This window comes from Chlorocebus sabaeus, chromosome 13 (genome assembly GCF_047675955.1).
Source record: "Chlorocebus sabaeus isolate Y175 chromosome 13, mChlSab1.0.hap1, whole genome shotgun sequence".
NCBI classification, from domain to species: domain Eukaryota; kingdom Metazoa; phylum Chordata; class Mammalia; order Primates; family Cercopithecidae; genus Chlorocebus; species Chlorocebus sabaeus.
The window spans coordinates 53,801,736-53,820,057 of NC_132916.1; the positions used below are offsets into that span (position 1 = coordinate 53,801,736).

At 36.2% G+C, this 18,322-nt stretch overlaps 1 protein-coding gene across 2 annotated transcripts in view; it reads left to right on the plus strand.

Moving 5' to 3' along the window:
• The window catches only part of LAMA2 (laminin subunit alpha 2), a 621,494-nt gene that overhangs the window by 545,188 nt on the left and 57,984 nt on the right, over positions 1-18,322 (plus strand). For both annotated transcript variants that reach the window (XM_073022454.1, XM_073022455.1), the window contains exons 43-47: positions 1,442-1,624; positions 6,306-6,460; positions 13,895-14,038; positions 15,061-15,194; positions 17,267-17,426. In XM_073022454.1, coding sequence (XP_072878555.1) covers positions 1,442-1,624; positions 6,306-6,460; positions 13,895-14,038; positions 15,061-15,194; positions 17,267-17,426 — 776 coding nt within the window. The remainder of the gene's footprint in view (positions 1-1,441; positions 1,625-6,305; positions 6,461-13,894; positions 14,039-15,060; positions 15,195-17,266; positions 17,427-18,322) is intronic.

Consider the following 18,322-nt stretch of genomic DNA (forward strand, 5'->3'; position numbering starts at 1 on the left):
TATCCAAATATCCAACTCTCCAAGGTTGGTTGAATTTACAGATACAGAACCCACTGACAAAGAGGGACAACTGTATTGTCTTCTGTGTTTCAGCCCAAGAAGTCATGTATTAGTGAGATAGAATAAATCACATAGACACTATTCTCTAAAATACTGATGTAGCACCACAAAGGCACAGTTTATTAAAGTACCTGCAGTAATAGGTGAGAGCCCACTGCATCCTCTCTTGATAAAGTTCAATTTCTGTAGCTATTCCAACTTTCAAAAACATTAGTGGTCAAACCATGTCTGTAATGTCTTTCTACCTATTAGAACTGCTGGAAATTTTTGAATGTTATTAGTTCCTGAAAGCACACATTATTTTAAAGATACTACTTTTACTATTTTTATACTGTTAAAGCATGATATAATAACTGCAAAGATTACAAACACTTATTGAGTACTTAATATACTTACGTTAAGTATGTATGTAATCCTCATACCAATTGGAACAAAAAAATTTGCTTCATTTGCTCACATCAATTGGTATGAGGATTACATACACTTAACATAAGCATATTGAATATAGATAACATAAGTATAGATAGTGTTATGGTAATAACACTATCTTAACATAAGTTAGCACTAACACTTAACATCAGTTAAGATAGTGTTATTATCCCCACTTTACAGGTAAGAAATAGACACAGCATACTAAAGGCCATTTTGTTAAAACTGGCACATAGGAAACTTAAACCCCACAGTTTGATTTCAGAGCCTATGATCTTAACCACTAACCTATACACACTAGTAGTCATCTACAGGTACAATATACAAATTAGGATCAGGAGACAAATGCACATATTTATACAACACAGTTAACATTAAAATCTAGTGGTTTTTACTTTTTTAACATTTAAAAACCTGAGTAACTTTTCAGATTTTCATGTCACTTCTTCCTTAGTAAGTACATAGAAAATTTCCAATGCTGAAAACAAATATAATTACACAAATGCATGGCCTGACATACCTGACGATGTTTCTCTATCCTAAAATGAAAATACGTTAATTTCCCTCCAACCCCCACCCCGACCCCTGCCCCACTTTGGAAATGCAGATTAAATCTTAAGCCTCGTTTTCATGAAGCTCACGTGGATAAATTTTTTCTCGTTAATAAGTTCAGCAGCAAATCACAATATGACCTTAAACAATGAACATTTAGAATAGTCACTTCACTACTTTAAGAGCTAATCAGGTATTCATAGCAAAAGTCCCTGAGAAAATTTAATTTAGCTAAAAAATTTGCTTCATTTGCTACACCTGAATGAGACAAAGTTCAGCCTTTTCTCTTTGTAAATGTGTCCCTGAGATTAGCCAGCAGCAGCCTCACTTTGACAAGCATGGATTAAGCCACTAACTCCACACCCTTTCTTTTGTTTTTCATACCCTCATCTGCTGACAGACACAGCTGCTAAACTGCAAGCTGTTAAGGACAAAGCCAGACAAGCCAACGACACAGCTAAAGATGTACTGGCACAGATTAAAGAGCTCCACCAGAACCTCGATGGCCTGAAGAAGAATTACGATAAACTAGCAGACAGCGTCGCCAAAACGAATGCTGTGGTTAAAGATCCCTCCAAGAACAGTAAGATCTCCTTTTTCACTGCGATGATGTCTTTTATTTCCTCTCACTGTAAAAGTATCCCAGACTCGTAAATGCTCCAGTTGGAAAAGACCCTCACAGTGGTGTAGTCTGCCTTCCTAGTTTCATAGATTGGCCTCAGGAATCGAGTGTCATGCAGTTCCAAAGCTAGAATCCAAGTCTTCCAGCTCTGTCCCAGTGCTTTCATCATCTGAATTTTTTCAAATCGAGAAGAGATTAGGAATTCTCAAGGTGTGCCTAACATTAGGCATAGAGATGCCAAACACTTTTTAATCCGTGTGTGTAATTAAAAATACAGTTGTACTTGGGTAATTATATCCTCAGAATTGGCGAAGTGTCATGGAACATAGAGGTTAGGGGGCACGTTCATTAGCAGACTTGTTAGAACAGGGTATGAAAATGATATCAAATTGAAATACATTAAAATTTGAAAATCTTGATATTTTATTATTTAGATTCCAGTTATTTCACATTTCCAGGAAAAAAAATAAAGCATTTATCTAGTTTCTAAAGACTATTCACATCTTTTATATATTGTATCAAATTATATTGACTTAAGGATTTACTGAGAAAACCTCAGAGAAAATATCATAATTTATATTATTAGTTAAATATAGTCAAAATATTAATATTTTTAAATACATTTTTCCTTTTCTGTCAAATGATACAAAGCTATATTGGGCCAGGTACAGTGGCTAACACCTGTAATGTTTGCACTTTAGGAGGCTGAGGCGGGAGGATCACTTGAGCCTAGAAATTCGAGACCAGCCTGGGCATCATAGCAAGACCCCATCTTTACAAAAAATTTTAAAAATAGCCAGGCATGGTAGTGGCATTGCACCTGTATTCCCAGCCACTTGGGAGTCTGAGGCTGGAGAATCCCTTGAACCCAGAAGGGTGAGGCTACAGTGAGCTGTGATCATGCCACCACACTCCAGCCTGGGTGGCAGATTGAGATGCTATCTCAAAAAAAAAAAGGGTTACCTTGGTACCCTTGTTACATGGTTTCACCAAAGGAGATGCTTGGGTAATCTGTGTGTTTCACTTTCAAGAGACAAGCCCTCTTTATATGCCAACATTTTTGGGGGGTGTCAAAGTATTTGGAGTATAAAAACAAAAGCACTGTAATTGGTATTATACGCCATACAATTCAAATGCTGTTTGAGTGGGGAATGGAGCCTGATTTCAGCATCCTAGCCTCAAATCAAATCCTATGGATGCTATGATATAACAGACATTATTAAAATGACTTCTTCATAAGCAAGGAAGAGTACAAACACATATAACATAAACTTCAGAGCCAGGGAGAAAAAGGGGAGATAAAAACATTTTAAAATTTTTTTAATGTAAGCCCAGAAATGGCTTGCCTTGTAGTTCAAAGATTCCATAATAACTTCTTATGATTTATGCCAAATCACAATATTCCCACTAAAAATGAATGAAAGCAAAATTTTAATCAAATATTACTATCTCTTCTGCTTATTTCATAATTGAAGATATATTTTTAACTTTCATTTTAAGTTCAGGGGCATAAGTGCAGGTTTGTTTATTAGGTAAACCTGTGTCATAGGGGTTTGTTGTATGGATTATTTTTTTCATCACACATGCATTAAGCCTAGTACCCATTAGTGATTTTTCCTCACCCTCTCCCTCGTCCTGCGCACCATCCTCCAAAAGAATCCCATTCTATTTTAGATTGATTCTCAACTAGTAGTGGCCTTTCATAATATCTCTGTTTTAATCCTACCTTCTATTATGAGAAATAGTTAATTATCTATAAATATTAATTAAATTGGGTCTGTTTTCATCGTACTAAAATGTGGAAATAATTTTTAAAATACAAAGAGTGGTCACTAAATTATATATTTGGTGTACTTTTATTTGATAACATTTGTTTGAGTTAAAATGGGGTGCATTTATAATTAGTATCTGTTATGAAAAATACCATTTTTTATAGTCACTACTTTGTAATATTTATAGAAAATACTTCCTCATGAATTTTCTAATTTTTTTTGTTTTGCTTCCATGTGAAATTGCCTGCAGAGATCAGTATGTATATGTTTACTTATATACCTTTTAGTGACGCTCATGCTTCATTGTCTGTTGCAAAAAGTTTCAGCTTTACATGTACTATATTTTGGTTTTGCTTTAAACATTGCATAGCTGTTCTTTCCACTGTCACGGTATTAATGGTAGATATATAAAAGGAATCTTCCTTTATAAAAAGGTCATATGTGAATAAAGGTGATATAAAATGTTTTTAATAGTGTTATAAAAAGTTTGGTCAGGCGAAGTGGCTCATACTCTAACCCCAGAACTTTGGGAGGCCAAGGTGGGAGGATCACTTGAGGCCAGGAGTTTGAGACCAGCCTGGGAAACATAGCAAGACTCTATCTCTACAAAAAGGAAAAATGAGTGAAATATCTGTATGATAGCCACATAAAAGTGGAAAACTGAATTTCTCTATAGAATTAACTAGATTATGCTGCCTCTGATAATACAGATTCACCCCCTGACATACAAATGACTTATTTGCAAGAGGATTAAAATAGATTAGGTCTACATCGTTGTTGTTTTTATGCCCCGAAGCTCACTTTTTCCTCTCCATGTAATTATTCTCAACTTCTGTAGAATTATATTTGGAGAAACACATAATAAAATTAAGTCTTAACAAATGAGCAACTACTGGGCTATCAAAATATTCTCTCTTAAACATCCCATAGTTTAAATTGAAAGTCAAGATGAAACTGAAAAACATAGCTACAAAAATAATAATAACAACATTTAATTTATCACTATTTGAAAAATATGACCAAGGGTGTCCTCAGTGGAAAATGAGAGCAACTACGTTACTAAACCATCACTGAAATAACAATTTTAAAGAATCCACTTTGGTGACTTAGAAAAAGCAGAGTTAACTTAAAGAATGAAAAAGATTGAAAAATTAATGAATTTGAAGACAGAAAATAATAGACCTGATAAATCTAAGAGGTGAGTCCTTAGGAATATAGATTAGAAATTAAGTGATTGTCAGGTTTCATCAAGAAAAATAAAGGACAAATAGGCAAAGCTCTAAAAGAGGCATCACTAGACAAGGGAGGAAATTTAACGCATAAGAGATTACTTGGCAAAACTTCAACTGCTCCAGAGGATAGAGGAAAAAGAGGGGAGAAGAGGAACTTCCAAGTTCCATTTTGAAACGTTTGGCAAAAACTTCTGAGAACTTGTGAATAAAGGGGTCTGTAATTTGCCTCAGTCTACGTAGCCTTTGTTTAACTACTTTTGCTGTTTCTCATTAATCTAAATCTAAATCATTTTGCTTCAGTTTTAGAATAATTTGTAGAATGTCAGAATAACAGTGGAGAATTAAAGGAAGGGCAAAATGAACAAACGGTTTATTAAAAGTATACAAAATAAAGGGATCACTGTGTTTATGCTATCTATTTGATGACATAACAAACACTTCTTTCCAGATAACACGCACTTCAGGAATAAAATACTGCGCTCAGTTCTTGATATAGCAAGCCCCAGCTATTCGTTAAAGTTAATAATAGACCTATATTCTTTTTAAATGCCAGTAACAATATAAGTCATATTTATGAGTATGAGTTCAAAATACCTACTTCAAAACCGAATTTTAAAAAAAATAATAATTTACTTCCCTTTGAGCGCATGTGATTCTTTCCTGAGGGTTAGTTCTCAGTGGTTGTATGTCAGCCACAGAGCAGATCATTCAGAGTCTAACACGGCGTGTAGCCTTGAACTTTAAGCAGTTTCACTTTTTCATCAGAGTCACAATACAGAAAGCTGAACTATACACACTGAATCAGATAATAAATGACATAGTGTGGATGAGACTGCAAGCATCCCAGCAATAGAATAAGTGGTTTACCACGTGGCATAGGCCCTCCCTTGAAAAGCACATACTGAAAGTCTGTGGATCAGTGATGACCTCTAACTACTTTAGGGTTGAAACTTTTGAAATTGCCAATATGTAACCTTTTATTTTTTTTTAACCTACAAAAACAGCTATTTAATATGGGTCAACCTAATATATAACACAGGATAATCAACTATTCTTCAAAATGAAATTGAACTGCACCATGAAAGATTTAATTAAATATAGGCCTTCAGTCTAAGGGTTTTTCAACATCAAAATGTTCTTCAAAAGACATTTTGATAGCTTCTCTCTTTAAGATGTGCAAAAAAAAAAGACGGTGAGAAAAAGAAAGAGAACCAATTTTGTGTAAAAACCCTGATTTAAATACAGTTCTGGCTTGGACAGACTAGGTGACATTTTAAAGATGCTTTCATTTCCTTGCTTCTGTGACTAAAGTTCTATTCTGTAAAGGTTAACTTTTTGGCTGAAGTTAGAAATTAAGCATTGAATTAAGTTCTTCATATTATCTACCTTCAATGCTAATTTTTACCTTAATCACAAAGCAAAAGTGGTGGCCCTCTATCCTAACATCTGCTCCCCTGGCCTGCTTTAGTCTCAACTAAAATATTCACATTTGGCATCACACATTTTGCTTTAGCTGTTATGGCCATGCTTTGTCGCATTAATAAGAAGAAATTGTTTGGTTAAGCATACTGCTATTCTAATTCTGTGTGTGCACGTGTGTGCATGCACATACGTGCACACTAATTTTGTTCTATGCAGTTGCCGACGCAGATGCCACTGTCAAAAATCTAGAACAGGAAGCTGACCGGCTAATAGATAAACTCAAACCCATCAAGGAACTTGAGGATAATCTAAAGAAAAACATCTCTGAGATAAAGGAATTGATAAACCAAGCTCGGAAACAAGCCAATTCTGTAAGTTCTTTTTATCGTCAGTATCAGTAATTGATTGTAATTGTTGGATTATTCCTAGAGGGAATGTCTTTCCCCAGGATTCCCCGATGAATGATCTTGGGTTCTTTTCCTTTAACCTGAAGCGATTTGGAGTAGGAGGAGTTGGAATGGGAGAGAGGTTAGTTTTGTTTTGTTTGTAAATTGCAAAAGACATTTCATGAGAACAATAATCACCACTTATTATTGTAGAACTAAGAATTCTGGTATATTCTATTACTGTTTGCATAGAATAATACAAATAGCAAGAAAGAAAATCTTATTATTGTATAATAAAAAGCCATGGATGAGAGTACCTTCCTCTTGCTAAAAACAAACCAAAAAAAGGCCAACTAGTGGGGTTATTGCAGGAATGAACAATATACGGAATAAGAGCAAAAAGAAACAAACATTATACATATATATTCTTTTGTCTCATATAAACAACAACAAAAATGGCTTTGGTTATAATTTTTACATTTATTTTTTGTTTTGGAGTAGATAGGAAATAGCTGATTTGTCTCAAAATTTTGCTCTTTATTTACCCAATTTGAAGTTTACTAGGATAGAGACAGAGCTTTCTAGAAGGTAGCATGCTAATGAGCCAGGGCAGAGTTGTTAAGTGCCAATGTGAAACTTTAGTCAAAGAAGGAAGGAAAGGGAGTGGAGGGGAGGGGAGGAAGAAAGAAAGAAAGGACAGTTTTCTTGTTTTCAGGCTTGAACTCAAACCTTGTTAGATACCTTAGTCTTCCCTCTCAAAAATTCTGTTTTTTTAACAACTGTGGAGCTAGGATGATCAGAAAAGCCCTTTCTTAGTCCATCGATTTATATTTTTGTAGTATTTAAGAATATGATGCTCCAGTAACAGCATATTCTTTTTCCTCTTTATTCACATCTAACACTTCTAAACAATGCCAAGACAGTAAGTTCAAGGTGAACATTGAAAAGGAATTCATGACTGCCTGAAAAAAACTTAGAAAACAACAAAAAGGGCCGGGCGCGGTGGCTCACGCCTGTAATCCCAGCACTTTGGGAGGCCGAGGCGGGTGGATCACAAGGTCAGGAGATCGAGACCATCCTGGCTAACACAGTGAAACCCCGTCTCTACTAAAAATACAAAAAAATAGCCGGGCGTGGAGGTGGGTGCCTGTAGTCCCAGCTACTCGGGAGGCTGAGGCAGGAGAATGGCGTGAACCCGGGAGGCAGAGCTTGCAGTGAGCCGAGATCGCGCCACTGCACTATAGCCTGGGAGACAGCGAGACTCCGTCTCAAAAAAAAAAAAAGAAAAAGAAAAAAGAAAACAACAGAAAGATTAGTGAAGATGATATTACATAAGACCAGAGTAATAAATCAGTGAAAGGATCTGAGAAAACATATATTCAGCTAGAATATGAAAGCCAGGCAGTATCGTTGACAGGTGATCATTATGTATGTAAAGCAGAAGGTTAAAAGAAACCAGATGTTACTTCAAGGTTTGAAGTTTTATCTAAGATTTAGCCAACATGGAAAAAACCTCTACTATGTTCAGTGTTACTTTCTGTAAGTTATACAAGGATGAATAAAGGAGTTCTTTCACTCACAAAGTTTATAAAATAGTGGGGAAAATAAGATATGTACACATACCTTGTCACATAATGCAGAATGTTTTACCACATTATAGAAGCCTTGAGAAGTGACATAAAAATTCTAGAAGGAACAATCACTTCTAGTAGGCCCTGAAGATTTCCTGAAGGGAAGGATTTGAGCCAGGCATTGAGGTGGGACAGTGCTGGGGAGTTGGAGGTAGAGTCAGGGAACGGGGAGAGTATTCTGAAAAGAGGGAATGACTTAAAGCAAGGCAGAGGGAGAAGGAAGTTTTACGGTCCGTTTAAGAAAAAGAAGTCCAGTTTGCCCAGAGTAATTGATAAAGGAAACACATAACCAGAAAGGCCAATAGAGGCCAGGTCTTGTCAGGCCTTCAATAATCAGTTAAGCAGTTTCATTTAACAACACTTGTACTTGGGATAAGCCTCACTGGAGAGGATAAGCTGAAAGCTTTGAGCATGGAACACAGTGTAATCAGAACTGTGCTTTTTAAATATAAATCCAGAAGCAATTTGTGGGGTAGATGAAAGAAAGAAGAATGAAGGACCCAACTATAGCTGTGGCAAGAGAAAAGAAGAACGTGATGTACCACTCTTATATTTTGCAATGTTAACTTGGAAGAAGCAATAAGAGTAAATATTATTTTGTGAATCTCACATTTAGCCACATTTTCTGACTTAGTCATCAAGTAGATAAATCTAGACTTTTTTATTATTTCTTCATTGTAAAGATTTCTGAGTGCTTTTCCCCTCCTCACAAAAGGGTGAAATTTGGACATGTAAGCATATAAAACCTGTCTTAAAGTACAAAATAAAAGAAAGGTATAGGCTGGGCATGGTGGCTCATGCCTGTAATCCCAACACTTTGGGAGGCCAAGGCGGGCAGATTTCATGAACTCAGGAGTTTGGGACCAGCCTGGGCAATGTCACAAAACCACATCTCTACAAAAAATTGAAAAATTACCTGAGCATAGTGGTGCATGCCTATAGTGCCAGCTACTTGGGGGGCTGAGGTGGGAGGATCACTTGCTCCGGAAGATGAGGTTGCAGTGAGCCATATTCACACCATGGCACTCCAGCCTGGGTGACAAATAGAATCCCCGTCTCAAAAAAAAAAAAAAAAAGAAAAAGAAAAAGAAAAAAAAGGAAAGAAAAGAAAAAAAGAAAGGTACAAAAGTAATGTTAAAAAAAGGAATCATTGTCCACGCATTTCAAAGAAATTCCCAATCACTTTTGCAAATGGAACTACAACACAATGCCTTATTTTTTGTAAGACATTAGAAATATGCAAGTAGCCAATTTTTTTCCAAATGAGTTTTATAGTAAATGAATATTACATTTTCTGATTTGTAAATATGGATATCTGGATACGACCTTAACACATACTTGACATGACCAAAACATTAAAGATATTTATTTTAAAGTAGCTTTCTCTGGGTTTGTTGATTCTGAAATTGAGTGGCTGATACTCCTTTAAATGAATGACCTACTTACTGGATGGAAAATACAGTGAAAATCCAATAGATATAGTAACGGGATACTCAATAATGTTTGAGTTCGTGATGATTAACTGGTAAATAATGTTGTATTATTGAAATGCCTTAAAGATACTTAATGCTTAGTGATTTTTGTTTAGAGGTCTTACTAAGGATCTGCATTAGAAATAACAATAATTGATAGAGCCAAACATTCTGAAAGGATGTTTGAATTTCAGAAATTTCTTTCCTCTTACAAGAGGGATATATCCCAAAGATTTCTTTTAGAAATATAGTATTTTGATTTACCTGATTTCTTCTAAAGATATAATATTTAGATTTACCTATTTAAAGTTGGTTAAAAGAAATACCTATTATTGAAAATCAAAACACAAAGTATTCAAAAGGAAAAGACTACTAGTTATGTACTGGTTATCAACAGTTTGGGCTAAGTGAATGTTTCAGGTTCTGAGAGTATATTCAAAACCAGAAAACAGAGAGCAGACAATCAAAGAGGATTTTCTACATGAATGTGTGAGAGCTGGACAATAGGTTACTGTCTAATCCACTTCGCGCTGCTGTGACAAAATACCACAGACTGGGTAATTTATAAAGAAAAGAAATTTATTCTCACAGTTCTAGAGACTGGGAAATCCAAGATCAAGGCGCTGGCAGGTTAGGGACCTGTTTTTTGGCTTCCAAGATGGCACTTTGAATGCTACATCCTCAGGAGAGAAGGAACATTGTGTCTTCACATGGCAGAAGAGCAAGAGAGAGAGCGAGCTCTCGCCCCTGTAAGCCTTTTTAACAGTGGCATCAATTCATGCATGAGGAGAGAGCCCTCATGACCAAAACACTTTCCAAAAGGGCCCCCTCCCAACACTGTTGCACTGAGGATTAAATTTCAAGCACATGGATTTCGTTGGACACATTCAAACCATAGCAGTTACTCTGTAGGATTAATTGCTGGCATATTTGGTATAACATCATCATTTTGTTCCAAGAATTGTATTTGTTAGATATGTATTCTATACAATAGATTGGTTGTAACTTCTAGTGACATTAGATACTCAGTTTTAAAATGGCTGCTCTCTTAGACTTGGAGTTCTCAAGTAGAGCTTCACCAGGTCAGTTAGATTTTAATGCTGCTGCTCTGTCTGCATCACTTTTTTTTTTTCTTTTTTTTTTTTTTTTTTTTTTTGAGACGGAGTCTCACTCTGTGGACAGGCTGGAGTGCAGTGGCGCAATCTTGGCTCACTGCAGTCTCTGCCTCCCAGGTTCAAGCAATTCTCCTGCCTCAGCCTCCTGAGTAGCTGGGACTACTACTAATGGTTTTGTAAAAATACAAAACCATTAGTAGTTGTTTTTGTATTTTTAGTAGATACAGGGCTTCACCATGTTGGCCAAGATTGTCTCCATCTCTTGACCTCATAATCCGCCCGCCTTGGCCTCCCAAAGTGCTGGGATTACAGGCATGATCCACCACACCCGGCTCTGTCTGCTACACTTTGACAACCCCCTTTTCAACACACTAATCATGGAATCTCCTGGGGTTTTTTTTGTTTGTTTTTTGTTTTGTTTTGTTTTGTTTACCAGGCTTACCTAAGCAAGGACTGAAATTCATTCTGTGACCAAATAATCACGTTACATTTATATTCAGTCATCTCTTCTCTAAATAATAACTGAGGGATATTATTCAATTGTGTTTTGTTTTGTTTTGTTTTGTTTTGACATAAAGTCTCGCTCTGTCACCCAGGCTGGAGTACAGTGGCGCAATCTTGGCTCACTGCAACCTCCACCTCCCGGGTTCAAGCAATTCTCCTGCCTCAGCCTCCTGAGTAGCTGGGACTACAGGCACGTGCCACCATGGCCAGCTAATTTTGTATTTTTAGTAAGATGGGGTTTCACCATGTTGGCCAGGATGGTCTCGATCTCCTGACCTTGGGATCCACCCACCTCAGCCTCCCAAAGTGCTGGGATTACAGGCATGAGCCACTGCACTCAGCCTCAATTGTGATTTTAAACAAAACTGATTTATTAGGAATTAAACTAGCCATAATTCAGCCATAGGGCCAAGCTATAAAGCGTTTATGAAATAAAAATGAAGTAAACTACATATAGTCACTTTGACTACTAATTCAGCCCCATCAGAATTGGATATGCTTATCTGCCAGGGATAACACACTATTCAGTTCTACTCATGAATTCCAGTCAGATCTTGATTTCTTGTTCGCTTTGATCTTCTTATGATGTCAATGGTACTTATAGCCTGCCTCAGATATTAAATTTTCTCAATGCCAAGGTCTTCTCTGATAGTGATTTTGGTTCACTTTCAGCAAATTGCTAAAAAATCACTATATCTGACACCCTTTCCTGAACATTAAAAATATCTGAAGACCATATTTTTCCCCCTGCCCTCTACTGTGCTGTCTTTCTCTTGCTTTGCTTTATTCTTTTTATCTCTAATCCCTTGGATGACCCTTGGTATAGCTGCCATTCTATCACAGAACACCCTTTGCCAACTCCCATCGCTCATCTGCTTTGCCATGTTAACATCCAAGTAAAAATTGTACATTTCCTACATTGTTTTGTAATTCATTTTCACTCACCTACTCTCAACACTGTATGTAGAAGGGAAATTCCCTGATTTGTGAAGCGGAAACTAACTTCCCAACTGAAAACCGCCCCATCCAGAAGACTATCTCCCTAAGACACAGAGCAAACACTCTGGGGACCTTAGTTGGCCCCAAATCCTGCACCCAGCAGTTGGCAGGCTGGCCCCACCTTTTTGAGGAAGGCAAAAACAAGAAAGTAGTTTAAGCAGCAGCCTTCCTGGGATGTCCAGCCCCAAGTCACCACATTCAGGCCTCCAGGAGTCACCCTTCCTCAGGTGGTGGAGGAAACAGCCCCTGTTTCTCTCCAGAACACAGTTTCCTCTTTGTGGAGATACAATTTGTTTAGCAGATCAGGTGAGGCGACAACAATAAACAAATAAATGACTTATGTAGGTCTGTGGGAGACATAACAGATCTTCTGTATCCCTAGAAGTCTCAAATCTATATGAATTTACCATTGCAAAAATCCCTCTTTAGTCTTCTCTTTTGAATCCAACCAATTTGGCACTCAACCTTTGCAGTAAACTTTCATAACCCTTGGAGAAGGGCCACAGTTCTGCCCATACTCAAACACAAATGAGACCCCTGGAGGCACCTCCTGGTGTCATGATCATATGGAGGCTGTTTTGGTTTCTAGGCTATCTTATTGGGAGTCTGCACAGCCCTTACATAGGGGTAATGATAATGCTAGTTCATTTTCTTCCAAATGTGCAAATTACACAAGTAGCACAAAATGCTAGAAGAAATGAAAAGATGAAAATTCACGGCAAGTGAAAGCCAACAGGGCATTTGAACAAATGGCAGAGAGAGGTTTTACATCTTCCTCTGTCTCTGCCTCTTTCTGGAGTGCTATCAATGAGCAAAGTTACAGATTCTCTCTGAGTCCAAGCAACTATTTTGCTATCCTGAAAGTAACCCTTTGATGGTGATTTTCCATCTGACCCTACAGAAATTAAATCAAATAATCAACTAGTGTTATTTATGATTGAAGGAGGGCTATCTAAATGTAAGTAAAAATTGGTATGAACAGTGTTACTCTATTCATATAGGCGTTCCTTTTGTATCAATTTATAGTAATTTTTAAGGTATTTTTCAAAAGAAAAGGGAGCTATTAAATCCATTAGTAGTGATAGCCATTGGAAATTATTTCCATTTCATTTCCTGGCAACTTCATAAAAAGGTATAATTTATTCTGAAATGTGTGTTCTGAGTGGAATGATTAATATTCTTCTTACTGTTAGAACACCTAGAACAAAATCTATTTGTCCCCTTGCAACTATGAAAGCATGGGAGGGTTGATAATTTCCTCTTGAAAACTAAAAGAAAAATAGTTTCTTAGTTTAAGTGATACCAAAACCGCTGAAATTTCAATTGTAAAATTTCACTAAACAACCTAATGAAGATCATTCTTGTTAGCTCCATGTAAAATCACCTTCCTAAAATGTTCCCATATTCATAATGGAGAAAGGTATGATGGTAGCAAGTTGTTAGTTGCATGCTTCAAAAAATAGTATGATAACAAGACATGGAACTGTGAACAGCTCATTGGCAAAATTCTAGTGGAAAACTGCTCTTCTGTGCCCTCATTAATGAGCATAATGGTGTCTGCATATGGGCACTTAATGATACTATTTGGTGATAGAAAATAACTTCAAAGAAGAAACAATGATGGCTTTGTGGTTGGAAGCTACTTCAAACTTTCTGAGAGATTTACTCTTGGTTCTTTGTACCTTGTTTTTCTTAAAGATCAAAGTATCTGTGTCTTCGGGAGGTGACTGCATTCGAACGTACAAGCCAGAAATCAAGAAAGGAAGTTACAATAATATTGTTATCAATGTAAAGACAGCTGTTGCTGACAACCTCCTCTTTTATCTTGGAAGTGCCAAATTTGTAAGTCTAATATTCAACTTTTCATTAGGCTGCTATATGTGTCTAGCTAGAGGTTAATCCAAAAATGTGTAGAATCCAATAACATGGTCCCCAAATGGTCTAACATAGGCATTCAGATTTGAAAACCTCAGCATCTTACCTCACAAAATTCTGAAGTGTCAAATTAAGTTAGAAGTCAAATGAAAGGAAGAAATACAGTATTTAGTCACATTTACGTTCATTTGTCAGTATACCATCATGTCTGTTAAATTATACTTTCAGATCGGTGATTTAAGAACGCTAATGAGAACAAAGCTATTTTACTTACTTTTTATTTATTTATCTTATTTACTGTTCAAACTAAATTACAATAAACTCTTCTGTTAATGAAATGAAAATAGCTAAGTGTGTACTTTTTTTTTTAACCAATGAAAACTCTTCTAACTTGTTTTGAATTTATGACCTGAACTGAAATAACACAGATTATATGGACAAAAGCCCACCCATAAAGTTCTAATTTCTTCCATTTGAACTATTTGATTTTGCATGCATGGGGATCTTCCAAAATGAATATGACTTCTTAACAAATCAGTCATGGTATAAGTCAATATTTGCCATTTGGGTAAGGAATTCTAGGTCAATTTGGGAAATAAAATCATAGCTGCCCCCTCAAAAATGTCAGTGTCCTTGGTGAAAATAATAATGGATTCCAAATTTAAATATTTGTTTTTATCTTTACCACAAGTATCAGAGTGAGAAAGGCTTTGGTCTCAAAATTAGACTTAATTAGAATTGGTAAAATTAACAAACATGCCTGAGCATTATGGACTTTTTTTTTCTTTTTTTCACTTTAAGGATACAAAAATAAAATATTATTTTAATAATGTATAATAATAAATAATATTATTTGACAAGTATTATCATGAAGCTCTTAATTATTTCACATGTCTGCAAATGGCACTTACTGAAAATCACTCTGCTTGTCTCCTCTTTAAAGGTGCTTTATATCTGATATCTCTTGTTTTTGTATTTCTCTGAACTAGATTGACTTTCTGGCTATAGAAATGCGTAAAGGCAAAGTCAGCTTCCTCTGGGATGTTGGATCTGGAGTTGGACGTGTAGAGTACCCAGATTTGACTATTGATGACTCATATTGGTACCGTATCATGGCATCAAGGTAACCAACTTAATAAAGATTAAGATAATTAAATGACAGAATTTTGAAGTAGTTTCCCAGTTTATAAGACAACTCCTATTTCCATTCCAATAAGGTAGCTGTGTATGTATGTAGACACATGTGTATGAATTTTATATGTTATACGTATACATATCTGGGAGTGGGTATGTTTGTCATACTTGTTAGGAACTGACAAACCCTCCAGGTATTGACCAGAGGAACCAGTCCATTTCTGACCCCTTTATCTTGTGTCTGTAGGAATTTGGGGACATCGCTGCCTCAGGCTTCTTATCTCACCTGAAAAAAGTACCGTCACTCATTCTTATGCAATACAAGCCAAAGCATAAGAGCATCATTATTGCCTGTCTTTGGTGTACACAGCTCCTCTTTTAGTCTACATAGCCACCATAGAAACATGCAGTATCAAAACGCTGAAATTCGTATGAAGCATATCAGGTCCACCCTACTTAAAATGGGAAATAATCGAGCATTGATTCAGTTATTCTATCTTTGGAGCTTTAATGCAATTATCAACGTCTAGTACGATATAGATTACTTATAGAACTATCCCTATCTTCAGCACTTCCCTCATTATCTCTTCTCGTTTTCCCAATTCTCAACTCCCTGTTAAACCCAAAGCAGCTAACAGTTGAGAGGTATGGCTACGGGCCTAGGGCTGGACATGAAGCTGATCGGAGATAGAGAAGATTTAAAGAACTGGTAATCGTTGACTCTGGGTGATAGATACATAGAGTTGCATTCTGTTTGTAGATACTTAAGTTTTTCCATAATAAAAAGTTTAAAAGAAAGAGCCATGTTCAATGGCATGTGCTGTAGTTTCAGCTACTTGGGAGGCTGAGGCAGGAGGATCATTTCAGCCCAGGAATTCAAGGCTGTGGTCATGATGATCGTGCCTGTGAATAACCACTGCAGTCCAGCCTGGGCAACATAGCAAGACTTCATCTCTTAAAAAAAAAAAAAAAAAAAAAAAAAGTTATAAAAAAAAATGAGAAGCAATATTTTTAGTTCGTTTTAAGCAAGTTTTTCAGCAAAAGTGTGTGTGCATGTGTGAGAGAGAGAGAGAGTGACAGAGTGCTTGCATATTTAGTGGTGTTGAGGGAATTAAGTACTTAACCGGGTTTAAGGACATTTATACTCATAAAGTACAGTTCTTCTTTCAGAAAAGATACATTCTGTTAAAGAAGATGAACCTTATTTGATAAATTCATTCTTTTGTTACCATGTATTTCACTTAACACTGCATCCTCAAAGATAAAAAGATTACCAAAATGAGACAGCAGGGAGAGAAATATGACACCGAAGTTTTATTATGACTGCTTGTCTCCAAAGAGAGACCAGATTTTCATATTTAACAGCTCATGGAAATCAATCACTTAAAAAAGAAAATGAAATAAAATGATAATAGCTTTCAAAATTCTGTTAATTGAATTTCAAAGTGAACTTCTATGCAATTTGTACACTGAAATCTGAACAGTGGATATTGTACTATACATTAAGATGCTGTGCCAAACAATAAAAGATATACCATTCTAGGAAGACTACTTCAACAAACTGGGATCCAAGATATTATAAAGAATTTTAGGAGAAATCATGCAGCTTATGATGTGGAAGGGTGGTTCATTTGGGGTCCACTTGCTGAATTAAATTAGACAAAATGCTGAAAGTAATATAAACTTGCATAAATTGTATGTGTTGGAAAATAGTAAATTATGTAAGCCATAGGAAAAAGACTTTCCACTTAACCAATAGCAATTCCATCAATTAACTGCTGCTGTGTCATTTCATGTCAATGAACACACACAGAATCAGGATATGGTGCTCACTGGTTCTGGTTGAAACTGATGTGAGTGTTCAGCCAAGATCAGACTCTGAGTATTGATTTGAGATCTAATGAATTTGGAATGTTAGAAACTAAACAGCCAGTTTTCTCCTAAATTCTTAAAAACAAGTCTCTGCATTTTGTATCTTTTAAATCTGGAATTACCAGAAATGTGATGCATATTACATTTTCTGTATGTTCCTCCCCTTCACTTCAACATGTACCCTTGAAGAACTGGGAGAAATGGAACTATTTCTGTGAGAGCCCTGGATGGACCCAAAGCCAGCATTGTACCCAGCACATACCATTCGACGTCTCCTCCAGGGTACACTATTCTAGATGTGGATGCAAATGCAATGCTGTTTGTTGGTGGCCTGACTGGGAAATTAAAGGTAATGTGTTCATCCTCCTCCTGTTCTATTTCATCTTTGTTGACATCTCTTGACATAATTGCTTCAGGAGAAGGTATGATAAAGCTCTGTAAAACTTGACCACGTTTTACTTAACTTGCATTTATGAAAACATGAATTTATTTTGAGTAAGAATTTTCTTCTTTGAAGATTCAACCTGGAAACACCATATTTTTAAGCCTGTGTGTATTTATTTAAACAGCTGTTGTTTGGTCTTTATCTGTGGCATCAGTTTTGTGTATATTCTTGTTTTAGTTGCCTCAAGAGCCAAGTGTTTTTTAAGTATACCTGATCTTCTGAATCGATTTATGATTTATAGATATGAAGTGCTATAAAGTTCATACTCACATCTAATTAAAAGATTTATGAAGACTTTGGGAAATATCACAGGAGCTATAAGCTTTCAAAACATGATCTGGTTTAAAGTTTTGAAGTTGCTCTTATTCTTATACGGTGATGCACTTAATATTCATAATTGCTTCATGACAGTCCTTGCGCATTTCAGATTGCAGAAAGCCTGCCTTTTAAAGAAGGTTGTGTTGATTAAATGGAATTAGGTGTTGGGAAACCACTATGGGTGAGATGCAGGAGCACAACCAAATATAATGGATAATCCTGGGATTGTCAGAATCATTCTGGGATGAGATTAGTCAGAAAATGTGAAAAGCCAGGGTGACCCCAAATTTATGAGGACTCAGCCTTCATATAGAATGAGGTTTTTTTTTTTGCTTTGAGTATGAGATGTGGCTCTAAAGTATGAGAACTGATTCCAAAACCACACGCTGAAATTGTCCTCATTTCTTAGAACTTCATATAAATGTATATGGTACATAGTTATATATAGTCATATTATCAACTTTCTCTCCTTCACAGATAGA